We start from the raw sequence: 27,508 nt of genomic DNA, 5'->3' as shown, positions 1-27,508 counted from the left end.
GATATCTGGGCATTATACTGTATGAGGAGCTGATGTGGGGGGCATTATACTGTATGGGGGGCATTATACTGTATGGGGGCGGATATAGGGGCATTATACTGTATAAGGAGCTGATATGGGGGCATTATACTGTATGGGGAGCTGATATGGGGGCATTGTACAGTATGGGGGCTGATATGGGGGACACTATACTGTATGGGAGCATTATACCGTGTAGGGACATTATACTATGGGGGCTGTTGGGCAAGGCAACTGGGCATAGGCGCGCGCAGGGGTCTGGTGATGGTGGTGTTGGGGAGGGGTAGGGGGGCCCAAGCTGAATTCTAGCACCCGGGCCCATGAGCCATTAGCTACGCCCCTGCACGTGATTCAGGTGGCGGACTAAATATTATATCCAATCATTTCATAATAGGATTAGGTTTTTTATGTGGTAGAGATGCTTACAGCAGAAGTAGATAGAACACATATATCCCGATTAAAATAAAAACAATGCCCAGATGTACAATTCATTTTACTGACATGATCTGTGCCATCCAATGCCATACTGCTGGTAGCCAAACGAGAGGTTTCTTTTACACGTTGGTGAAAAGCTACATTTAAATAACTGAATTCACAGAGCAGACATAACATGGGCCCCAAATACTGTTGTTTCTGACCGATCACACTGACCGCTGTATATTTTTATAATCTCACTTTGTCAGGTCCGGGCTACAACAATTGTCTGTCGTTTTCATTCCAGATAAATAGTCCCTGGCTTTAGCTCATTGTTTTACATAGGCTTGCCAAGAAATTGTTCTGAGACGTTCATGATGCCAGACTATAGACACCACATCCGGTAAGAGTCCTCCATAAGATATAGTGGTTGTCGCTGAATTAAACATTTCTCCTGGTGTTAATAAGGAGGTCTCGCTGTAGTCCAGAATCTTTCACTCCGGTCGTCTTCCCTGCAGGGGCGTCTGTGATCAATGTCAATTTGTTGAATACACCACGGCCAAAGTATTCTGCGACCACGCTGAATCCATCATTAGAACACTTTAACTTGAGGGAAAAATAAAAATAACTCATAATAAAATCGGGTTTATAGAAATGTAAGTAAACGTTATCTCAATACAATAGTAACATAGATAAGTTAGAAAAAAAAAAAAGACAGAACCCCATCGCATAGAGTCCATCCTAAAATCTTACCATATTGATTCCAGGAGAAGGCAAAAAAAAATCCCATGAGGCAAATGTCGATTGGCATAATTGGAGTCCGGGAGGAATTTCTTTCCCTCAATAAATCCCTGAATCAACTTCCAGAAATCTAGTACTCAGAACTTGTAAAATTGTTATCTTTCAAGAAAGGCATCCAGGCCTCTCTTGAACAGGTTCGTGTGGAAGTCTCACTGCTCGTACAGTAAAGAATCCCCATCTATGATAATGTTGAAACCTCCTTTCCTCTAGAAATAGAGGATGCCCCCCTGTCAAGGTTATAGGCCTATTTGTACATTATTTAGATCGCCCCTAAGATGTCTTTCCTATAAACAGAATAAGCCCAAGTTTGATAACCTTTCTTGGTACTGCAATCCACCAATTCCCTTAATTACCTTGGTCACCCTCCTCTGCACCCTTTCCAGTTCAGCTATATCCTTCATATACACAGCGCCCAAAATTGTACGCAATATTCCATATGTGGTCTAACTAGTGATTTGTAGAGAGGCAAAACTATGTTATCATGAGAATCTAAGCCTCTTTTGATGCATCCCATCATTTAATTGTCTTTGCAGCAGCTTCTTGGCACTGGTTGCTAAAGTTAAGTTTACTTACTACCAATATCCCCAAGTCTTCTTCAGTGGTAGATTTATCCAGTGTTTGACTATTTAATACATAATTGTAGAACTTGTTACCTCGGCCCAAGTGCATAACTTTACATTTATCCACATTAAACTTAATTTGCCATTTCTTCACCCATGCCTTCAGCTTCCCCAAATCCCTCTGTAGTATTACATTATCCTCCCCTGCGTTGATTACTTTACAGAGCTTAGCATCATCTGCAAATACTGAAACGCTAATATATCAGAAGCCTTAGGGCTCATTCAGACGAGCGTGTATCTCGTCCGTGTGATGGCCGTTAAAACAACAGCCGTCACACGGACTCATGTATTTCAATGGGGCCGTTCACACAACCGTTGTGTCAACAGAGCGTGTGAAGGGTCCATGAAAAAAATAGGACATGTCCTATTTTCTTGCGTTTTCACGCATCCCTCCATAGACTCTAGTCCCGCACGGGTGCATCTCGGAAGTGAAAAACTGCAGTTTTTCATGTCCGAGGTTGGCCACGTTCGTGTGAATGTAGCGTTACTGGGTAGCATTTAGCGAGGACCACTCCAGGTTTTGGGCCAGATTACAAAGCCTTTGATGGGGTCCAGGAATTGAAAGAGGTAAAATGATGGGTGCAATTGCAAAATTTTGCTTGGTCTTCGTATAAAGGTTTAAGTTGTTTCTGTGTCTTTTTTTTTTTGTATACCACCATCACCAGTGTTTTGACATTTTTGTACCTTGAACCTCGTGTTTACACCTTGTGATGAATTAAAAGTTAAATACAAGTATTTGAAACAAACAAATAAATGAAAAAAATAAATCAGGGGTATTAAGTATCTAATCACTATGTATAAATACATCAAAGGTCAATACGGAGATCTCTCTTATGATCTATTTATACCCAGAACTGTAACAAGGGGGCATCCTCTTTGTCTATACAAAACATAGAAGAGGGTTCTTTACTGTAAGAGCAGGGAACTTATTAAACTCTCTGCCAGAAGTAGTCATGATTTAGGCCGGATTCAGACATTTTTCACGTCCGAGGTGCATCCGTGCTTTGCGCTACGGGACGCGATATCACGCATCCCCCATAGACTAGAGTCTATGGAGGGATGCGTGAAGTGTGAAAAAAAAAAAAAAATAGGACATGTCCTATTTTCTCACGGACCCCTCACACAGTCCGTTGAAATAACGGACACATTGAATTATATAGGTCCGTGTGACACGTTCGTGTGAATTAGGCCTAATTCAGTAAAAAGTTTAAAAGGAGCCTGGATGCCTTTTCTGAGTGTAATATTATTACAAGTTATGGTTACTGGATTACTGCAGATGGGTCGTTCATCCAGGGATATTCTGATTGCCAGATTTAGAGTCGAGAAGGATTTTTTCCTAGGATGAGGAAAATTGGCTTTTGCCTTCCCCTGGATCAACATGACAGGATAATATGCTGAACCGGATGGACTTCTGTCTTTTTTCAGCCTCACACATTAGGTTACTATGAAACAAATTAATGTACAGTATTGTTCAAATGGAAGATAGCGTTCTGTCCATACATAAAAGCTACGGTTTAAACATTTCCATTGTTTGGATTTTTTTGTACAGTACTTAAAAATACACAACATATAAATGTGAGATCAACAAAGAGTGATGGGGACCACCGGAGCGGCTGCGGATTTACCGGTCCTTTTAATTTTTCCTCACAGCATTCTATCAGCCATACATTTATTTTCATATCTACATAGCTGTTTAGGGCCTTGTTTTTTTCCGGAACGCGCTGTGGCTTTTATTTTAACATTTTTGAGGGACATATAAGTTCAAGTTTAATTTATATGGTGTCTCTTTTTAGAATGGCAGATTGCTTCAAAAATGCAATTTCGCCATATATTTTTTTTTATGCCATTTATCAGAATTATGGGACTTTTACTTTTTAATGTCATATGTCTACACTAGTCTGTGCAAGTAAAATGCCCAGGGATCTGTTAGGATGCAATGCCAGGGTGACAAAGGAAGCCTTCACGGCCTCTGTCAAATCTGCATTGATCGCAGTGAATAAAAATGTTAAACGGCCGGGATAGCAGTTATCTAGGTAGTACTGGAGGTCGGCGCGTAGATGTACGTGATAAGGCGGGAAGGAGTTAAAGAGCATGTCCAAGCACATGATACTTCTACGTCATTTAGCCATAACATTAAAACCACCTGCCTAATATTGTGTAGGTCGCTAAAGCAGCTCTGACCCGTTGAGGCATGGACTCAAGACCTCTGATGAAGTCCTGTGGTATGTGGCACCAAGACGTTAGCAGCAGATCCTATCAGTCCTGTAAGTTGTGAGGTGCGGCCTCCATGGACCAGACTTGTTTATCCAGCACATCCCACAGATTCTCCATTGGATTAATATTTGGGGAATTTGGAGGTCAAATCAATGCCATTAACTTTTTGTCATGCTTCGCAAATAATTTCTGAACAATTTTTGTCGTGTGGCAGGCACATTACACTGCTGAAAGAGAGCACTGCCATTAGGGTATACTGTTGCCATGAAAGGGTGTACTTGATTGGCAACAATGTTTGGGTAGGTGGTAGGTGTCATAGTGACATCCACATGAATACCAGGACCCAATGATGCCCAGAGCATCACACTGCCTCTGCCGGCTGGTCTTCTTCCAATAGTGCATCCTGGTGACAGAGAGAGAGAGAGACTGACTCTTTTCGTGCCGCTCAGACAGGCCGATTCCAATAACTAGGTTTAATTTCCACTACGACTGTGGTGCATTTTAGGCATATAAACGGGGGTAACAAATCTGACGTACATGTCAATGCGTGCTTAGATCTCAATATCCAAACGTATGTCAAAGAACATCATTGGGTTGGTATACATTGGAAAACCACAGCCTCAACTATATAGATCGAACACATGCACAGAACACATGCATTCATGGGCCCCACTCTCCCACCCCCCGGAACTGGGACCTGATCACCCTGCGATCCACTCCTCTAACCTGTATCACAGTGTGCAGTAACAGGATTATCTAGCCAGGGAGACCATAAGTTTGCAAATTTCACCAGGCACTTACAGTTTATATAAATGATTTTGTAAAATGGGATATAAAAGTTAACTAATGCGAGCCATTGTGCTAGGGTAGGGGTGTCCATTTACTTCCAGGCCACGATTACAATCTTGCCTGAACAAATCTGTAATACCAGAAGAAAAGTTTAAAGACCAGGGTGTATCTAGGACCCGAAAGACACACATGAGGGGACTAGGAAAGTCAAATTGGGTATTCATAAATAGGAGGACTGCCAACCATAAGGGAGTTCTTCTATCACAGGACCACACTGCATGCAAAAAATTGCCCTGATCCATCTGACACCAAACATCCTTTCTAGATAAACCACACGTTTTTAATCTTACAGGAGTGTAGTAGATATTAAATAAGCATATCCAGGGCTAAAGGAATTCATGTATTTTTGCTCCGTTACATTTTGGGAGCTGCGACATTCTTTGGAGGTGTTTCTAGGTACAACTATATAATAGATGGTGTTGGACTGACCTGGTGTTGGAAGTGATCATACAGGTCCTTCTTCTCTTCTTGAGCCCTGATCATATCAAGGACCTGACGGTTCTCCGGAAGGCAAGTGGGGCAGTCGGAATCACTCTCCGCATAACTCTCAAAGCAATGTTGGTGGAAAGAATGGCCACACAAGAAGTGCACAGATGGCAGCTCCAGAGCGCTGCTACAGATGCTGCACTTGGTCTTCTGGAAGATCTTAGGACTTATGAAGGGAAACAAACACATATACAGAGGCGAGCCAGTGCAAAAGAATTTTAATTCCAATCTAATGTTCCAAATATTTAGGTAAAGGATCTAAATGCCCAAGAAGCCATTATTAGCTCGAACACCCCAAAGCAAATGAATATCTGCTGCTCTGTATTCTAGTAAGAAAAAAACAAAAACGATCTAGGAGCTCTTCCTCAAGTAACGTGCGGAGTATTAATAAAGAACAGCATAATATGCAAAGACAGAATAACAAAGCATCGCCTCCTAACAAGACTGGGCCGCCACTCACACAGGGAGGTCTGCACAACAGCCCAAAGTCAACTTTATACAATCTGTGTTTTTAGAGCTAGAGGTTAAGCTATTATTTTCAAAAAGTTACATACATATATCAAGGGCCTGTGATAGGAAGGCACTAATAACTTATAAAAACCTCATTGTTGATAAACTCTTATTTATTTCACATACTATCATGGGTCAGTACATTTTGGCACTCTACTTTACATATCCTAAAAAAGTTCTCTTTGGATACATTGCATAGAAATGTAAGGCCAGGTTCACACAGATTTTTGGCGCTGAATTTGACGTGGAAACAGTGTCGGAATCAGCGCCAAAAAATTACCAAAATCTCCCCCCATTGATTTTAGTGAGTGGCGAAAAGGCATCTTTTTCATCCCGGGCGGCTTTTAAAAGCACACAGCAAAAAAAAAGCGACATGCCCTTTCTTGAAGCGGTTTCCGCCTCTAAACCGCCATTGAAATCAATTTTGCAGCAAAAAAACGCTAACATTTCAAAATCTGCCTCAAAAATCCTGAAGGAATTTTGAGGCAGATTTTTTTCTTCCTGACAAAAAACCTCCGTGTGAACGTACCCTAAACATCCAAAATAAAAGATCCCCTTCAAGGTGCAACTACGAATGAAAACCAGAACAGCAGACATTTCTCATTCACACTGAACGTCTATTCAGGACAAGGTGTCCATTTGTCGTCAGCTGCTCAGGACCTGATGTAATAGTAACAACCAATATGGCCACAGATCCCGTAATCCCTGTATTAAAAAATGGCCACTGCAGCGAAATAGAAGAATTCCAATATCTCTCTTGACATAGAAGCTGTTTGAAGCGGTGCTGGGTATTAAAAAGCTGAATGGGCTGCGGCCCCTTCTCTCTCAGGATTGGCGGCGTACCCAGCTGTCAGGCCCCTGCTGATCGGACAATGGTGGGATATCCTAGCGATATGTCATCAATTACAATGTTCAGATAACCAAGGCATGCAAGGAACAGTTTTGCCTAGTCGTCTATTTCTGATTTATTAATCTATGGCCACTTTATTATGGAAGGTGGAAATTCGCTTTAAATATCTTTAGACATTCCGTATAGACCTAAATGCCGGCAATCTCACCTGTTCCGCAATTCATGGATCTCCTGACGGATGCGAGCGGTGTCTTCCCTGTATTGATTAACAGTCCTCTCATCTTCCTCTGACTGCTGACTCAGTTTCTGCATTTTGTTGATCAGGTAGTCTCGGATGACAGACAGTGTGGCAGTGGAGTTATGAGCCAAGGTCTGCACCACTGGAACAGAAGAAACCGATTACTGGATTAGGCCTATAGTTGCAGCAGACTTTAAATTGACACTTAACACATTGAAAAAGTTAAGTTAAAGTTTGCTGAAACTGTATATAAATCCCTGTCTGTGGATTGGTGGCTACAAAAACAGACAACAGTTTACTTAAAGAGGCTCTGTCACCACATTATAAGTGCCCTATCTCCTACATAAGGAGATCGGTGCTATAATGTAGGTGACAGCAGTGCTTTTTATTTAAAAAAACGATCTATTTTCACCACTTTATTAGCGATTTTAGATTTATGCTAATGAGTTGCTTAATGCCCAAGTGGGCGTGTTTTACTATTGGCCAAGTGGGCGTTGTACAGAGGAGTGTATGACGCTGACCAATCAGCGTCCTGCACTCCTCTCCATTCATTTAGTCAGCGCATAGGGATCCTGCTAGATCCTTATGTGCTGTCTTATACGAACACATTAACGATAATGAAGTGTTTAGACAGTGAATAGACATTCCACGGGATGTCTAGTCACAATCTCTGCACTTCGTTACGGTTTCTGTGGTAGTTACAGCAGAGCAAAGCGTAATCTCGCTGTAACCTGTCATTTACTGCGTAATCTCGCGGGATTACGCTTTGCGCTACTGTAACTACCACAGAAACAGTAACGAAGTGCAGAGATTGTGAATAGAAATGTCTATTCACTGTCTAAACACTTCAGTATTGTTAATGTGTTAGTATAAGACAGCACATAAGGATCTAGCAGGATCCCTATGTGCAGTGTAAATGAATGGAGAGGAGTGCATGATGCCGATTGGTCAGCGTCATACACTCCTCTGTACAACGCCCACTTGGTCTAAAGTAAAAATACGCCCACTTGGGCATTAAGCAACTCATTAGCATAAATCTAAAATCGCTAATAAAGTGGTAAAAACAGATCATTTTATTAAATAAAAAGCATTACTGTCACCTACATTATAGCGCCGACCTCCTTATGTAGAAGATAGGACACTTATAATGTGATGACAGAGCCTCTTTAAAACGTTTAAAAAAAAAACTCGAATCGGCAGCCATCTGGCTTATAGAGACTCTGTCGCCACATTAGAAGTGCCCTGTCTCCTACATAAGGAGATCGGCGCTGTAATGTAGGTGACAGTAATGCTTTTTATTTATAAAATGTATTTTTACCACATTAGCGATTTTTAGCTTTATGCTAATTACTTTCTTAATGCCCAACTGGGCATGTTTTTACTTTAGACCAAGTGGGCGTTGTACAGAGGAGTGTATGACGCTGACCAATCAGTGACCAATCAGCGTCATACACTTCTCTCCATTCATTTACTCAGCGCATAGTGACACTGTGTTATTTGCTATGTGTTGTCTTATACTGACTCATTAACGTTACTGCAGTGTTTAGACAGTGAATAGATATTCCTTCCAGCCAGGACGGGATGTCTATTCACAATCCCGACACTTCGCTAACGTTTCTGTGGTACTTACAGCAGAGAAAGCGTAATCTCGCGAGATCACAATGTAAATGACAGGTTACAGCGAGATTACGCTTGCTCTGCTGTAAGTACCACAGAAACGTTAGCGAAGTGTCGGGATTGTGAATAGACATCCCGTCCTGGCTGGAAGGAATATCTATTCACTGTCTAAACACTGCAGTAACGTTAATGTTTCAGTATAAGACAACATATAGCGAAGAAACGCAGTGTCACTATGCACTGAGTAAATTAATGGAGAGAAGTGTATGACGCTGATTGGTCAGCGTCATACACTTCTCTGTACATCGCCCACTTGGTCTAAAGTAAAAACACGCCCAGTTGGGCATTAAGAAAGTAATTAGCATAAAGCTAAAAATCGCTAATAACGTGGTAAAAATAGATCGTTTTTCTAAATAAAAAGCACTGCCGTCAACTACATTATAGTGCTGATCTCCTTATGTAGCAGATTAGACACTTATAATGTGGTGACAGAGCCCCTTTAAGTCGTATTACATTTTCTTTTTTTTTTTTTTTTAAAGGGAACCTGTCAGCAGTTTTGACCCCTCAAAACTATCGAGAGCACTATATAGAGAACAGGGAGAGTAGGGTGGCCACACCTTGGTTGATTATCATGCCGCTTGTATGACCGGGAAATCCAGGTTTTAATGTCCTCAGCGCCACGATCGCAAGTGCTACGGAGGCGGCCCCCTTCATGTTCAGTGCTCTGGACTCTCACCAGCTACTCCCCTCTACACTGAGAGACACCTCTCTCGTCAATCAGAAATCCGTTAGGGCGGTCACTCTCACATAAATGGAAGAGGCTGGGGAATATTCTTCAGTGCAGAGAGCCCGGAGCACTGAAAATAAAGGCGCCGCATCCATGGCACTTGCGATCGTGGCGCTCATTATACCTGGATTTCTTAATCATTAAACCTACATAACCATCACCCAAGGTATGGTTGCACTACTCTCCCCGTCCTCTATATAGTGCTGTCAGCAATTTTGAGGGGTCAAAACTGCCGTCAGGTTCCCTTTAATATGTAACTGTTTAAGGTGAGCACCTAAGAAAGGGATGAGGTCCATAGCACAGTTATATAAAATAGGAATGGAAATTCTGGCATAAATATGGATAAAATTAAGATGTTGCATATTTTTCTTGCGTCACTGACATATATGGGGGGGGGGGGGATAAAGTACTAGCATGAACCAAGTTAGAACATACTGCAGATTCAATATTCGTATGTAAAAACTTCTGCTGTGTGACGTGCTGCATTGACTAGCATTATCTACAGGTACAGGAACACCCACATAAAAAACTCTGAGCCCTCCTGCCAACCAAAAGAACACCTCTCTGTGCCCTAGATCAGTAGAAGACAGACTGAGGCTGCCAGGTAAAACGGCTGTTGGTTAGGGGCCGGGATGGAAAACTTGTACATTTAGGATATATTCACACACAGAACTTTTTGTGAGGTTTGGGTGACTGTTTTTGGACTTGCGAGAGACGTACCCAACAGCGGAGGCATGAGGTTTTTGCTCTCAATGTGTCTCAATACAGTGGCAATGTGTTCTTTGCAGTCTTCCTCCTTACGTGCAAAGTAACTAAGTGCCTGCTCCCACAAGCAACTCTCCTGCTCCCCATACTGCTTGCAAGCCTCGATTACCTCCTGGTACTGGTCATTTTGCATGTGGTAATGCATGATCTGCTGGAAGCTACGAGGAAAAACAGTGAAAATCATGTAGGAAGACATTTATGTCAATTGCTAGAATATAAAACCTTTGTTTAAATCCAGGCAGGTAACGCATACACTCACAGTTTGCCTTGCTCATACAGATACAGCACTCCTTTCTGAAAGTTATGCATCTGGCACAGGACAAGCGCTTTATCAAACACGTTCTTGAAGCGTCCGCTCTTCAGGAGAGTCATGGCATCGTTCTGGAGCTGCTGCTTTGCCTGTTATAAAGAACTCAAGCGTTTCTATCTTGTATCACCCAAGTGAATATAAACACATATAACACACATACCACCAAGTGTTTCAAATGATTATCCTCTAATGTCTATGCCAGGGGCTTCACGGCGACACAAACAGTGAAAACGTAACATTATTGCGATGTATGGGCAAAAAATATTTGCAAGTGATTTGCCCAAAAGAATCCAACAGGGATCCATAGGAAAACATTGAAGTAGCATTAATGCAGCGGTTTTACCATGATTTTCAGATGCCACTATACAGACCTAGCCTAAAGGTTTTAGAAACCATGGGATGCATTGCTCTCATTTCTTTATAGAGATATTACTAATATAACCACCAGTTGTCCTGACCCTGCAAATACCGTCGTTTAGTCACAAAACTAATTGAACAAGAACACACCTGAATACCCCGGCTTTTTTCCTCTCTTTATATAATGCCCATTTGAAGAGCTAGAAGCACATTATAATGGATGAGGTGCCCATGGCTTACCTGTGGGTCGTTCTCATGTGCCCAGTTCTGCAGACGTAACTCCAGTAAAGTGTCATAAACTCCTTGGGAAGAATCACTCTGCACTCTGGTCATATGCTCCAAAAAAGTCTTCAACTCGCTGGGATTGTTAGCAAATATCGGAATGTATTCTTCAGGGTTTGCCTAAATGACAAGTTTACAAGCAGTCTTTAAAAGCGACCCAAAAACGTCCCTAAAAGTTTACAGAACAAGGGGTTAATAGCGGATGTCAAATGAAGTTCTGCTCACGTTTCCCACATGACAACAAACTAATTTAAGAACTGTAAATAGCTCACCTTGTTCCCGCCAGCGGGTCGGGGAAAGTCAGTGCAAAGGTCATTGAGTAGCTGGGTTGTCTCGTTGGGCACGTGATACATGAGTACTTTCCCATAACATTTCATATTGCTCTCCGCTTGAGGAAAAGGCAGGCGTCCAATGTACCGCAGAGCTTCTTGAAAGTCCTACGAGGGAGAAAAGGAAATATAAAATGTACGGACTCTGAAAGCTACGCAGTATTTTACATGCAGGCCTATGAAGTCACCTTAATGTCTTCCAGTTGGATCTTCAAGTACCATTCATGATGGGCATGTTTTTCTGCCAAATAGAGGGCATGTGAATGGTAGCCAGCTTGTCGAAGAACTTTGATGGCTATTTCCACATCAAAATGTACTTCACCCTCACTGGCCTGGCAGAACAAACGCAAAAACATTGTCAATTATTGAACTTGTAAACACGACACCATTTCTATGCCAATAATATAAGAAAGTATTAGGCCGGTTTGAGACGGCCATGTTCGGTCCGTGATATATCAGTATGTCGGCAGTATTTCCTGGACTGACCACAGTTCAGGGAGGACGACTCCTAGCATTATACTTATCTATGATGCTAGGAGTCCTTGTAATCATGTCTTCAGGACGGGAAAGTATTCCCACGGGGAGGCAGGGACTACTGCCGACATACTGTCCGTATATCATTGACTGAACACGGCCGTGTGAAACCAGCCTTACACAAAGCAGAATAAAAAATTTATTTGCAGAGAAGAAGTCAACTTTAATAATTGTCTGCACTCCGTGTCAATAAGCGATAAAGGACCAAAAACACACAATACAAGATGAATTTAGGCAGCAAAGAAGAGGTATTTTTTGGATTTACAAAAAGAACAAAAACCATGAAGTCACTGTTTCTCACCTTAATAAATTCTTCTAAGCGGGCACTGTCCTTTAGCTTAGTATAGCAATTCAGTAAAAGTGTGGTGTGATCTGCATTGGCTAGAGACTGCAGATGTAATGCTTGAAGGTACGCGGTCAAATTGTGTATGCGCTGGGCATCTAGAAATTTGCGGATAACATAGGAAGGCTCCAACTTCCCAATTGTTCTATTAGACAGTAGAAAAGGCAGCAGTCAAAAAACAAAATAAAATTCGGGAAAAAATACCTGTCTCCATACAGGACAAGAACAGGATTCTCATAGAAGATTTTAGTGAAAATAACGCAGTACTGGGACGGAGCTAAAGCTGCATATAGGTTCGATTATGTCTATGTTACTCACAATGTAGTTCAGCTTATCCTTAGTAGTCGTACGTCCTTATAAATCCAAGGGTAGATACTTTATTTTAGGATAGTGGATGGGGCCATGTAAATTAGGTCTTTTTCAGCCATCCAGAACGACTATAACACAGATACAGCCCAAAGCCATTTATTTTAACTTGCATACAGCATTTTTAGGCTTATGAGTGAAATAAATGGCATCACTAGATCTATGAGGCAGGCATGGAAAGCAACCAGACAACATATACAGTTAGGCTGTTTTTTGGTCGGATGAAAAGGACCAAAAATATTATAGTTGTCCTTAAATGGGTGATCGCACGGGCACAGCTTCTGTGCCCCGAGCAATCACATCACGTACTGTACATAGGAATGTGGGAAAGTGACACTAACCGCGACTTAAACGTTCATGATGATGCGGGAAGGGGATAAACCAACCATGGATGTTATGAACCTAGGAATTACGGCTTCCAGATTGGATGCATCAGTTTAGTCTAAAGGAAATCACTGAACTTCACACTGATCTTTAGGACCGATAGTCCCACTGTTAATTTGTCATGTATTAAAGAAATGTACATTGTGAAAGAATTATAAGACGGATGTGGAGTGAAATTATAAGATACCGGATATATTGCTGGATGGCTCCATCGTGGTCTCCTTTGCTATACAGGTGGTCTCCATATTGACGGAAGATCTCAGACAGCCCATCGCTGTCCAGGTGCTGGCCCTTGGCTAGAGAAATAGCCATAACATAAAGATTCTTCTTAAAAAGCATCTAAAAGAGGCACAAGAAAAATGAGATCAACTCAATCTATGCAAATTCAATATAAAGATGTATCTAATCCAAGGATCACAGTTCTCTGTATTCATAGTCATCCATATAAAATATCTGATGTCACATGTAGTAATCGCGTAGAAGAGACTGAAGGAAACCATTATCTAAACTCCCTAAAATGAGATACAAGCGGGCCCTGGACAGAAGGGCGCGCCCACATTCAATCCATAATGTCGAGAAACCTCAGATGCCGCACCTTCAATGCTGGATAATGGTAAAAATGAAATAAGGGGGATGGAGTAAATACAGATATTGGAACTAAATAAGAACCTCACTATTGTAAGTAGATCCGGCATATATACGAAGAGAATATTTATGTACCTCTAGCTTGGTTTGTGTATCTTTCTCATGCAAGGCATGCAGGAGTCCATCCCGTGTGAGAACATAGAGAGAGCCCCACTCTGCCAGAACATCAACCACATCATGGAGAACACAGCTGTAAGCAATAAGCTTGTTTCCCAGGTCATATACGGTCAGCGTCTGCCTGTCCGGTGCACCGCTATCCCCACCACGTGCCGCGAAATCCGTTCTGTAAGCATAAGAAATTTATCTATCCTCTTTATTTGCAATGTCAATACACATGGATCTAAATAAAAAGTCAACTAAAAGAAGCAGACCTGAGCATTGTACGGAGAGTCTCCAGGATTACCGTCTTACCTTTCTCCTGATACAATGACTAGATAACCGCGATACCAATGTACGATTAGTTTTTGTCCTTCAAAAGCAAAGCAGGGTCCCCTCTCGTCTGACTGGTAAAGATACACGCATTCATTACCGGCCACTACAAACTGCAGGTCTTGAGATGGGTCAGACATGGTTGAGCAACGCAGGCCACAGCCATGAGAATCCAAGTCAGCGTATGGGTAATCCTTCTGACTGAGCTCATATGCCTAAAAATGGAGCAAAATAAAAGTAACCAAAATGTAAGATAACAGGCAGCGGGAGTTTCTGAAGAGTCGAAAGAAAATATTATTCAATATGTTTTGCGGCTTTCTTTTACTGATGTAATGGCCAAGACTCCTTTATGGCATAATTCATCCCGGTCCCATATAATATAAACCCCCTTTAGGCACGCACTGCAGACTCCGTATCGGTCAACGGGACGATCCATATCTAATTTTCCCCTCATCGGGATCTTTAGGTCCCAAGGTCCTAGAGGTTTGATCTAGACTATATACTCAATTCTTATTCATGCCAAAGTGGAGGCGCAGCCCTGCTTGTGGAGGCAACATGGAGGGAGTGGATACCTGGCATTGAACCTGAAATCTGGAGTGATATGTTAAAATCTCACACAGTGTCCCCAGCGGCCAATAACAGGATGACTCAATTGCTCATACTCCACCAAAGCTATCGGATTCCGGTCAGGCTTCATAAAATGGATAGGTGTCGACCACAGAGTGCCATAGGTGTGGCGCCCCTAGATCAGACATCTGGCATATGATTTGGTTATGTCCTTGGATCTACTCATTTTGGGAAGGAATTGCACTGGTTTCTACTGTACTACACCCCTGCTTTGTCTCTTTGGTATGGTCACAGAAGACTTGTGGTCGTTTCATACTAGGATATTCCTAAGGGAGTGTAATATCTATGGCCGGGGGCCGTCGTTCAGACTTACCCTCTGACGGCCCCGGCCATGGACATCTGTCTTCGCGGCGTCCGCTCCCTCCAGGGAGACGCCGGCACTCACTTCCGGGCCCTCGGACTGTTTCAAACACTGTACAACTCCCAGTGCCGGAGGCAGCTGATCAGTGCGGGATCCGGGTGTCGGATCCCCACCGATCATATACTTATGACCTAACATGTGGATAGGTCATCAGTATGAAAAACCGCCCCATGCCCGGACAAACCCTCTAAGTTTAAGGGTCCTGTTCATTTCATGTTCTGTTCTTTCACCATTCTCAAAGTTTCAGAGAGGATATCCTTAGACGATTCCCCTTCTAGAAGAATACTTCTCGTGTGTGGCTTCCTTTAGGATTTCCAGTATTTACAATGCTTACCTATATCTGCCCACACATACAATAGAATATATAGTAAGTAAACTGTTCAGCCAACAGCTATGTTCCCAATTCTTCCATAAACAATAGTCAAACATGCATTATTTCAATAGGGAAAGAGGATAAATGGCTGCCAGACCAGAGACGCCATTGGATCGCCTTAAAAATGGAATATAAAAAAACAGGTTAAAGGCTATGTACACCTTTGAAAGGATTTAATTCCTCAATGTTTTAGTTTTTTTTTTTAAAAACAAAAAAAACTTTAAAATGTACTTTTATTCTTTTTATTTTACAATACAGCTTCTATGTATATGTAGAAGCTGTATCGTTCTCTCTCAGCCGAATCTGTCAGTTCAGCTGAACTGACGGCTAATATCGATCATAACTTAGTTCATAACTTAGATGTGATCGATAACAGCTGCATCCTGTGTGGACCAGCTTTCAGCCGAACTGATGGATTTAGGTGAGAGAGAAGAATACAGCTTCTATGTATACAGGATACATAGAAGCTGTATCGTAAAAAAGGAAAAAAATATATATATTTTTTTTTTTTATAAAAGTCAATTTAAAACACATAAAACATTGATCAAAAAATAATTTCCTTTCAAATGTGTACATAGCCTTTAAATGAGTTCTCTGAAAGCTATACAGTCAAAAGAGTGATGGTTGTGAATAGAAGAGAGTGTGCAAATTGGGAGTCTAGAAGTTCTGTTAACTTGCGATGGGAAAGAATGGTGAAGTGGGGGGGGGGACAAAAACGCAGAACCATGTAAATGATTAGCATACGAGCGACCTGCTTACCCTGACACTCTCTGTAGTGACCACAAAAAGGTGGGTGGTCTTGCCGGATTGTCTGAAACCCATGCCGGTGACGGGAAAACTCCCCTCCTGCAGGATCTGCGTCTTACTATGTCGGTCTCGAGTTATATCCCCCTTGGTTAAGACAACACTTCCATCAGCAAAACCTTGAGGAAAGCAGACGATAAGAAGATGATGGAACAGGAAGAACGACGCAGTGAGATATACAATCCGAAGAAGAAAATCCCTGACATAAAAGACATTACAAATGACTCGGGCACTGTCCGTAGACAAAATGACTTGTGTCACATTTTCAGCTGTCAGAATTATTGCAAGTGTTGTTGCAATTGATTCATTGTTTTTGTGCAGTGATTTGTGTTTGTTGGTGTGTAGGAAAACTTTATCTGATGCCCACAAGTGAAAAACAATTGTATAGGATAATTGCGATGCCACGTTGAAATTATGAAATTTTCCATAGACACCTTACATTTTCATTGTTGACTATGTGAAGGGCCCAAAAATTGCTCCGTATGGTCCAATCTCTGACACAATTGGACTATGTATGACCAAATATTAGAGTGTTGTCAAGTAAGAGACCAAGGACTATACTGGCACCATATGAACAAGCAGTGAGAAACATCCAGGAGGGGTAGAACACCGAGCATTGTACAAAAACATGCATCCTAGGCATCTCTACAATAGTCTTACATGTGCGACACCTACCGATAGCCATGAAGTTGAGGTTTTCGTGAACGGTTATGCAGGACACAACTGTCGGCTTATTAGCAGGAATGGCAGAAAAGATTCTCGTGCAAAGTGGGTTTCCTCCGTCACGTTTTTCCAGGTTCCAAACTTTGACCTTGGAAAAAGGGAATGAATCTTAATAGAGAAATACAGCAATGGGTCTCAGACTTGTCCCTACAGAGCTCTAGGTTGTTTGCCAAAATTTGCAGATTACTACCATAGGTTCAGGACAAATTTTCAACAAGAGACTTCCCAAAACCAAGAACGAGAGTCACCTACCAACTAATGTGATCTGCTGTGTGAGGAAACCCAGTCAAATACCGCCACCTTCCAAACATTAACCCCCCCGGAAAACTTTAAAAGGGGTAGTGCAGGCACAGACTACTGATGTATATGATCGGTGGGGGTCTGACACCCGGAACCCGCACCGATCAGCTGGTCTGGCTGCCTCCGAATGTTATGCAGAGATTGGAGCCAAAAGCAGGTGGCTCCGACCACTGCATAGTGACCATGCTGCAGAATTACAGCTCGGCCGCTATCCTGGACCGGAACCATCTGCTTCCGGCATGGACATCCGGTGGCCGGAGGCAGCCAGAGCAGCTGATCGGTCCGGGTGTCAGACCCCCACCGATCATATACTGATGACCTATCCGGTGGATAGGTCATCAGTTATCCGTGCCAGGACCACCCCTTTAAGCACCGTTACTTTTTTATGTTTCCCAGACCCTATGCATTTATTTTCACCCTTCAGCATCAGGATGGTCAGTAACACTGGGGTCATACGACTACTTATTATACTTATTATTGTTAGTTTCAAGTATATGCCTTTTTTTTTTTATTATTAAACGATCAGAACATAATAAGTAATGCAATGTATTTGCAAAGTGAACTATTTATATAGATTAATTCCATATATAAACAATAAAAAGATGTTAAAATATGGAGACCATTAACCCTTTTTCTGCCAGGGTTTTGGGACGATTTTTACACTTTTGACATCTACAAATAAAACCTAAATTATCAGAGATATAAGAGATAAATACTATATGAACAAAAGTATTGGGACACCTACACATTACACCTACAGGAGCTTTTATGACATCCCATTCTAAATCCATAGGCATTAATATGGAGGTGGTTCCCTCCTTTGCAGCTGAAACATCTTCCACTCTTCTGAGGAGACTTTCTACAAGAGTTTGGAGTGTCTGGTTTTTGGGTTTTTTTCAATTCATGCAGAAGATCATTTGTGAGGTCAGACACGGATGTCGGAGGAGACGGCCGGGCTCACAATCTCCGTTCTAGTTTACTCCAAAGGTGTTGGATGGGGTTGAGGTCGGGGCTCTGTGCGGACCAGTCAAGTTCTTCCGCACCAAACTCTCCCAACCACGTCTTTATGGATCTTGTGCACTGGGGCACAGACACCCTGGAACAGGAAAGAGCCGAACCCCAAACGGTTCCCAAAAAGTTGTAAGCTGCAATTGTCCAAAATGTCTTTGTATGCTGAAGCATTAACTTCTTCATGACCAAGGGTCTGCTATGCACTTCTATAAATCATAATATCTTTGCAACCACTTTGAATATCATAACGACTTTTGAGGCTTTCATTTTCTAGATTAGTTTAATTAATTCTATGTATTTAAATGTTGTTATTATGAGCAGACAAAATCACAAAAAAAGTGAAAAACAACACTTTTTTGTTATTTTGGATATATAATTACTGTTGCAGCTCGGTAACAATCAGCCTTCTCTCTCCGTGAGCCCGGATCGCTGTGAGGGGAGAGTGAAGGAGGCTATAAGGCCATATTCACACGATGTGAAAAGAAACCTAAAAAAGGCTGAGTAACAATGGATCAACTGTCAGATGTTCATGGCGGTTTTGCATCAGTGTGTCTCAAAATTTAAATCCATTTGCCGGCCGTCTGACTGTTTTTAAGCGCCATTTGCCATCCGTTTTTTATGGCCGTTAAATAAAAAATCTGGATGAACTTTATTTGTTAACGTTTTTTTGTCCCAACCCCCTGAAAACACCACAGTGCCCATGTAGGTAGTGCCAGTGCCACAGTTGATAGTGCCCACACAGTGCTCATGTAGATAGCACTGGTGTCCCCTGTAGGTAGTGTCCATTTAGCTAGCAACCCCCCCCCTGTAGACAGCACAATCCCCCCCATGTAGAGAGGACCCTCCCCCAGTTGCTGACGCTCTGGCCGGGGCTTCCGCTCCTACAGGGATCCCCTGATGTCACTGTCCATATATGGACATTGACGGTAGGGGCTCCCAGTAGGAGCAGAATCCCTGGCCGGAGCGATTTGCCGGGGATTCCGTTCCTAGAGTGAGCTTAGGTGGCGCTGTCAACAGGGGGGGGGGGGGGTAATGCTATGGCCAGGGGGGTGGCACGATCTACAAGGGGGATAGAGGGAAGTCTCGGGCTCCTTCGAGCAGGGGAATCCCCAGCCAGAGCGCTCCGACCGGGGATTCCGCTCCTAGAGGGAGCTTAGGTGGCGCTAAATACAGGGGGGTTTGCGCTATGAACATGGGTGTGTAATTCCTGGGATCTCAAAGCCCCGGCAGACAGAAGAGTGCAGCACTGCTTACAATGAAGCAGCACTGCACTCATTAAACCCCATTCAACGCTGCCAACGTTTATATACACGTGACAACTGCACAGGGCATCGGCAAGTATATAGCCGTATGGCTGTCGTGAAGGGGTTAATGAAGGCCGCCAGGTCTGCCATCTTTGTACTCCTATTAAGCCCTGCCGACTGTCAGACATTAGTATTGCAGTATATCGTGCAAAGTAAAATAAAAGGTTTTTTTTAAATATTGATTGTTCAAAAACCTCCCTTTTCCCCTAAAGCATCATATAAAAAAACAATAATAAACATAACTGGCATCGCCGTGTTCGTAAAGGTCTGAAATATAACATTATTTAACCTGCAAGATGAACGCAGTAAAATAAATATGTAGACGCCGGTATCACGGCTTTTTGGTCACCTCCTCTCCCACAAAAAAAATCAAAAACTTGTATGGTGCACGGCTCGTTACATGGTCATGGGATGGATGCACCGGTGCTGGGGTCATTAGAAGACAGCTCGGATACACAAACTGTAACAATTCCAGCACCTGTGTGTACATCACATGACAATTTTAACAAGACGTGCACCTGTGTGTGCATCACATGACAATGTAACGAGACGTGCACCTGTGTGTGCATCACATGACAATGTAACGAGACGTGCACCTGTGTGTGCATCACATGACAATGTAACGAGACGTGCACCTGTGTGTACATCACATGACAATGTAACGAGCCGTGCACCTGTGTGTACATCACATGACCATGGACAGAATTGTATTCACTGGAAGTAAACAATGAATGTTCCTACGAAACAACAAGCAGAGATCTTGAAAAAAATTAGGAATACAGAAAGTATATTGAGAAATTGTATAACTTTTAATCATATAAAAAATCAATATTAATTTGCTTAAACCGGACAATACCTTGAACTCATTTCCTTCACTTACCAGAGGATTTACCCCTTCCTCATCCTCCCCTACAGAGACAAGGATGTTGTGCTGCTTTAGTTGATGAAGGTGGGTGACGCGGAGCTTATAAGCCTGGAAAGAGGTGAGTTGTAGGGATCGAGGCAGAAACCAAATCTGTCCTGTCATATCTGATTCTCAGTAAAAGACACAAACAAGTGACTACATGAAGGTGCACAGGGCGTCGTGCACAGGGCGTCATGCCCAGGAGGAAGCAGGCTGAGGGGTCTCACAGCTCCACGTCATGGTAAATAAGATATGATGGAGGGGCATAATGGCCATCTCCAGAGGGAAAAACTAAAACTGTTATTTTCAACGCAGGACGATTACAGTCACTAGTTGTTTGCTGGTAGTTGTAACATTGCTGATGGGACGTTTAAAGGAATTGTTCAGTTTCAGCAAGTTAATGTTATTTTTTTGTATATGCAAACATTATACAATTTTCTAATATACTCTCTATGTTAATTCGTAACGGTTTTCAAGATCTCTGCTTGTTGTTATTCAGCAGGAACATTCTATGTTTACCTCCTGTGGATAAAATTCTGTCCATGGTCATGTGATGCACACACAGGTGCCTGGCTCGTTACATGGTCATGTGATGCACACACAGGTGCGCGGCTCGTTACATGGTCATGTGATGGACACACCGGTGCGCGGCTCGTTAATTACAGTATGTGTATCAGAGCAGTGTCTCGTAACGAGTTGTGCACCTGTGCGTCCATCACATGACCATGGACAGAATTGTATCTACTGGAAGTAAACATAGAATGTTCCTACTGAATAACAACAAGCAGAGATCTTGAAATCTGTGAATTAATACAGAAAGTGTATTGGAACATTGTATAATTCTAATCATATAAAAAAATATATATTTAGCTGAAACTGGACAATTCCTTTAATCTAATAGTCTAATATTTTTCATAAGCAGCCAGAAGTGTCAGAGCATCTGCGATTATATAGCGGACAGAATGTCAGTACAAGTGAAGAGACGTGCGGCCACCTCACTATACAGACTCCAACTGAACGCAGCCATCTTGCCCGGGACCCCTTATCTCCCTGCTTGAGCCCTTGTGAACATGGCGACATAAATGTGGGGGCTCTCTGAACAACTTGGCACATTGCCTACGGTGCCACATTACACAGATTTCATCAGTACCTCCATCGTGGATCCAGCCTGAAACAGATACAGGACTGTGTATTGCAGAAACCTTACTCCTGTAATTCTCTGTGCTGCTGTGAAACAATAACCCCCAGCATTACAGGACAACTAGACCTCAGTGCATGCTGGGAGCAGTAGTGTCACAACAGCTGGAGTAGCACTGCTCACACGTAAATACGGATGTATAACAACAACATCTTCTCATTCACACACATAAAAATGACCAGGAAAGGATATCCCCAAACAGCAGACTACCCCGGCCGGAGTCGCATACTGTCAGCCCGGGAGGCAGTGTGAGCGGTTTCCCGCCCTCCCCAGGAAGACGGACCGGCTCTTTCTCAAAGAAAACGAATCGCCTCCACTGTAGATACGCCGCCATTTCCCAGTCTTCCGCGTAGCCCAGTCACATGACATCAGAGTAATAACACGTGATGGGATGAGCTGTCAAAACATCACTTAGCCGCCTCCGCTTCCGCTCCTACTAGTGCACGGTAGCCATCTTTTCTATGGGCAAGATGCCCGAATGTTGGTAATATCCCGGAAATAACCAAGACGTACAGCAAAAGATATTCCTCAAAATAAAGAAGTCAGAATTCAAGTGAATATGATTAGTGAAGATTTGTTTAACTCAGGATTTTTCTTATATGTTATCACACCCGACTGGTGTGAACACACAAATCCGTGTTGTGTATAACCCGAAATCCCACACCCTCAGGCCATGTTTACATATTCAGGATTGCATCAGGATTTAGGCGCATAATCCTGACAGAAACTGCTTTCTTTCTGGCAACAATTCATGTGAATGAGATATCATATATCCCATTCACATGCTCAGGAAAATATCTGCACAGAATAACCACAGATTGCAAAATCTGCAGCCTGTTCAATATTGCCGCAGACTCCTCTCTGAAAAGCCGCAGATTTGCTCCCTTGAATTACAATAGGGTAAGGCTGGATTCACACGAGCATGTTCAGGCCGCATTTCCCAGACCGACCACAGTGCAGGGAGCCGGGCTCCTAGCATCATAGTGATGTACGACGCTAGGAGTCCCTGCCTCGCTGCAGGACAACTGTCCCGTACTGTAATCATGTTTTCAGTACGGGACAGTTGTCCTGCAGCGAGGCAGGGACTCCTAGCGTCATACATAACTATGATGCTAGGAGCCCGGCTCCCTGCACTGTGGTCGGTCTGGGAAATGCGTCAGAAATACGTTCCCTATGTTACGGACCAAACGTGCTCGTGTGAATCCAGCCTAATAAGCATCTGGATCTGATGGCCAATCTGCAGCAGAAATCCAAGCGTCCGTTACAGATTTCTGCCACCGATTTTATGGAAAATCCACACCCATAGCAAAACATTGTGGCTCTTAACCATAAACTGCTAAGGGCCCATAATTGTACTTCAAGTGTCCCCGATTTTAGTCATACAAAATTCATGAGTAAACAAGTCAATGCCACATTACATATATATCAGAGATGACACCGTATGGCAGTACATGGAGCGCCTCCAACTCCGTAATAAAGAACAGTAGGGATTAGACATGTGAATGGACGTAGGTGCAATAATAATCCCTATGGAATTGATCTACAGTCCATTACTAGACTACAGGTTAGGCTGTGTTCACATCAGCGTTGGCTTTCCGTTGAAGGGTTCCGTCGGAGGTTTCCGTCATGGAACCCCGCAAAGGAAAGTCAAACGGAAACTACCGCTTCCCTTTTCATCACCATTGGTATCAATAATGACGGAAACATTGCTAATGGTTTCCATTTGTCACCGTTCCGGCAGGTTTCCATTTTGTCGACGGAATCAATAGTGCAGTCGACTGCGCAGTTGATTCCGTCGAAAAAACGGAAACCTGCTGGAACGGTGACACAGAAACCATTAGCAATGATATCAATGGTCATGCAAACAGAAACCTCCGACAGCACGCCTCAACGGAAAGCGAACGCTGATGCGAACCGGCCCTTACTGTAAGCTGCACAGATGGGCATACTGGAAGGCCATGTAGAATGTTACATAGTTCATATGATTGAAAAAAAACACACGTCCATCAAGTTCAACCAAGGGATGGGGCGGGAAGGGAAACATTTCTACACATAGGAGCTAATACTTTTTTGTTCTAGGAAATTATCTAACCCTTTTTTAAAGCCATCTACTGTCCCTGCTGTGACGGCTCCTGCGGTGACTATTCCATAGATTCACAGTTCTCACAGTAAAGAAGGCTTGTCGTCTCTGCAGGTTAAACCTTTTTTTTCTCCAGACGGAGGGAGTGCCCCCTTGTTTTTTGAGGGGGTTTTACAAGGAACAGGATTTCACCATATTTTTTGTATGCGCCATTAATATATTTATATAAGTTAATCATGTCCCCCCTTAGTCGTCTTTTTTCAAGGCTAAATAGGTTTAATTCTTTTAATCTTTCCTCATAACTTAGATTCTCCATGCCCCTTATTAGCTTCGTTGCTCTTCTTTGTATTTTTTCCAACTCCAGGGCATCCTTTCTATGAACTGGAGCCCAGAACTGAACTGCATATTCTAGATGAGGCCTCACTAATGCTTTGTAAAGTGGTAATATTACATCCCTGTCCCGCGAGTCCATGCCTCTTTTAATACACGACAATATCTTGCTGGCCTTTGAAGCCGCTGATTGACACTGCATGCTGTTATTTCGTCTATGATTTACAAGTACACCCAGATCCTTCTCAACAAGTGACTCCCCCAGTGTAGCTCCCCCTAGGACATATGATGCATGCAGGTTGTTGGTACCCAGATGCATAACTTTACATTTATCTACATTAACCCCTTCAGGACTGAGCCTGTTTTGGCCTTGTGGACGCAGCCAATTTTTCCAAATCTGACATGTCACATTATGTGGTAATAAATGGGAATGCTTTTACCTATCCAAGCGATTCTGAGATTGTTTTCTCGTGACATATTGTACTGTATGTTAGTGGAAAAATTTTATCAATAAATTCAGTATTTGTTTGTTGAAATCACCAAACTTTAGAGAAAATTTTCTATTAGCATTTTTCTAAATTCAAATGTATCTGCTTGTAAGACAGATAGTAATACCACACACACAATAGTTACTAATTAACATTTCCCATATGTCTTCTTTATGTTGGCATCATTTTTTTTGACCGTCCATTTATTTTTCTACGACGTTACAAGGCTTAGATCTTTAGCAGCAATTTCTCACATTTTAAATAAAAATGACAAAACCTATTTTTCTAGGTACCAGTTCAGTTCTGAAGTGGCTTTGAGGGCGTTATATATGAGAAACAGCCATAAGTCAACCAATTTTGAAAACTACATCCCTCAAAGTATTAATATAGCATTTAGAAAGTTTATTAACCCTTTAGGCATTTCACAGGAATTAAAGCAAAGTAGAGGTGAAATTTACAAAAAAAATTTTGTCAGAAAATCCATTTTAATAAAAAAAATTCTGTAACGCAAAAGGCTTTACCAGAGAAAGCAACTCAATATTTATTGCCCAGGTTCTGCAGTTTTAGGAAATATTCCACATGTGGCCATAGCGTGGTACTGGACTGAAGCACCGGCCTCAGAAGCAAAGGAGAACCTAGAGGATTTTGTGGCCTCCTTTTTATTAGAATATATTTTAGGCACCATGCTCGGTTTGAAGAGGTCTTGGGCCAAACCAGTGGCCACACCCCAAAAAAGACATCATTTAGCAAACTACACCTCTCAAGGAATTCATCAAGGGCTTAAGTGAGCATTTTAACCACACAGGTTTTTTGCTGAATTTAGTGGAATTAGTCCATAAAAATGAAAATCTAATTTTTTTTCAAATAAAACATAGAAATTATCAATTTGTACAAGGAATAAAGAAGAAAAAGAGCCCCAGGATTTATAAAGCAATTTCTCCTGATTACAGGAATACCCCATATGTGGTAATAAACGGTTTGTACACACAACGGGGCTCAGAAGGGAAGGAGCGCTATTTGGCTATTGGAGCTCAAGTTTACTCAATAGGGTTTTGGGTGTCATGTCGCATTTGCAGAGCCCCTGCAGGACCAAACCAGTGGATCGCGGTTTTTAAATTATTTTTTTATGATGGTCACAGTGCGGGATAAATTACATTATATTTTTATAGTTCAGGCCGTTACGGACGCGGCAATACTAATTATGCATATATTTTTTATAATAAAAAAGGACTTTATAGGGGAAAAGGGGCAATTTTTAAATAGTTATTATTTTGACATTTTACTTTTACATTTTTTTGAAACTTTTTTTTATTAGTCCCTCTAAGGACTAGAAGATCCGATTGTTGTTATAATACCCTGCAATACTTACGTATTGCAGGGTATTATACCTGTCAGTTTCACACTGACAGGAGGCATATTAGGCAGGACCTAATCGCCTTCCATAGATGGCAGACCGGAAACCTTTGTTAGGCTTCCGGTTGCCATAGCAATTGGACCCGTAATCGCGTAGCACCGATGTTGCTATAACAACTTAAATGCAGCGGTCCATTTGACTGCCGCAATTAAGGGGTTCATCGGTTCGGATCACCTCTGTGATCCGACCCGATGTTTTCCCCCAGTACTAAGGCTGCTAGTAGCAGCCTGTACTGAGAGATGCCGGGCTGCGGGGAGCACCTGTGTGCTCTGTTAGGGTATGTGCACACACACTAATTACGTCCGTAATTTACGGACGTATTTCGGCCGCAAGTACCGGACCGAACATAGTGCAGGGAGCCGGGCTCCTAGCATCATAGTTATATACGATGCTAGGAGTCCCTGCCTCTCTGCAGGACAACTGTCCCGTACTGTAATCATGTTCTCAGTACGGGACAGTAGTTCCACGGAGAGGCAGGGGCTCCTAGCATCGTACATAAGTATGATGCTAGGAGCCCGGCTCCCTGCACTTAGTTCGGTCCGGGACTTGCGGCCGAAATACGTCCGTCAATTACGGACGTAATTAGTGTGTGTGCACATACCCTTAGGAGCACACGTAAATTAATGGGCTGCAGGCAAAAGGACCAGTGCTGCCCGATAATCTACGTGGGGTGGTCGGCAAGGGGTCAAACTTAATTTGCCAAGTGGATGCCAAAACACCCAGTGTGTTCAAATCTCTTGTAATTTGTCATCATCTTTCATAGTCTGAACTATATTACATAGCTTGGTGTCACCTGCAAAAATAGAAATAGTGCTATTAATCCCATCCTCTATATCATTAATAAATAAGTTGAATAATAGTGGTCCCAGCACTGAACCCTGGGGTACACCACTTATAACCGGGGACCATTCAGAGAAGGAATCATTGACCACAACTCTCTGGATACGGTCCTTGAGCCAATTCTCAATCCAATTACAAACTATACTTTCTAAAACTATAATCCTTAATTTACTTTGCAAAGTCCAAAAACACTATATCCACAGCGGCCCCTCTGTCTAGGCTTCTGCTCACCTCTTCATAAAAACAAATCAGGTTGGTATGACAACTTCTGTCCTTAGTAAAACCGTTCTGGCTGTCACTTATAATACTATTCTGTCACATAATCCTGTATATAGTCCCTCAATAGCCCCTCAAACATTTTCCCCACGATGGAGGTTAAGCTTACTGGTCTATAATTACCCGGGGAAGACCTAAATGGGGAATAAGCCACTGCCAGATACCTCAGGGGATAGAAGTTGTCGCCAGAAACCAAAAAGATGGGGAATTGAAACTAAGCAGTATACGTGACTAAAAGTAAATTTTGGCCACATGCACTCCATGCATATTACGAGCGGATATGCTGCGTAGATTTTTCTGCAGCAAATCCGAATGTAATATTGTACC

At 42.5% G+C, this 27,508-nt stretch overlaps 1 protein-coding gene across 1 annotated transcript; it reads right to left on the bottom strand.

Annotated features, from left to right (window-relative positions):
- Nucleotides 1-493: 493 nt before the first annotated feature.
- Nucleotides 494-22,168, bottom strand: VPS11 (VPS11 core subunit of CORVET and HOPS complexes). The gene is made up of 16 exons (XM_075840135.1): nt 21,947-22,168; nt 20,532-20,681; nt 16,989-17,124; nt 16,269-16,432; nt 14,131-14,363; nt 13,795-14,002; nt 13,262-13,413; nt 12,283-12,469; nt 11,636-11,779; nt 11,391-11,555; nt 11,077-11,238; nt 10,429-10,568; nt 10,125-10,327; nt 6,971-7,142; nt 5,346-5,568; nt 494-1,038 (listed from the first exon to the last, which is right to left on the bottom strand). Exons 1-16 carry the CDS (start codon nt 22,085-22,087, stop codon nt 874-876), a joined length of 2,745 nt encoding a protein of 914 aa, XP_075696250.1. The 5' UTR covers nt 22,088-22,168; the 3' UTR covers nt 494-873.
- Between the last annotated feature and the right edge of the window lie 5,340 nt (nt 22,169-27,508).

The sequence above is a fragment of the Rhinoderma darwinii genome, chromosome 10 (genome assembly GCF_050947455.1).
Source record: "Rhinoderma darwinii isolate aRhiDar2 chromosome 10, aRhiDar2.hap1, whole genome shotgun sequence".
In the NCBI taxonomy this organism is placed as follows: Eukaryota; Metazoa; Chordata; class Amphibia; order Anura; family Rhinodermatidae; genus Rhinoderma; species Rhinoderma darwinii.
This window is presented reverse-complemented; position numbering and strand designations above follow the sequence as displayed.

Bases quoted from the DNA above. Each gene is read 5' to 3' on its own strand.
- VPS11 (XM_075840135.1), bottom strand. From the start codon at position 22,087: ATGGCGGCGTATCTACAGTGGAGGCGATTCGTTTTCTTTGAGAAAGAG. The intron at 17,125-20,531 runs GTAAGTGAAGGA...CCTTTTTCCAAG, and splicing joins AGGAAGGGGTAAATCCTCTG to GTCAAAGTTTGGAACCTGGA. The intron at 16,433-16,988 runs GTAGGTGTCGCA...GCTTTCCTCAAG, and splicing joins CCTCAACTTCATGGCTATCG to GTTTTGCTGATGGAAGTGTT.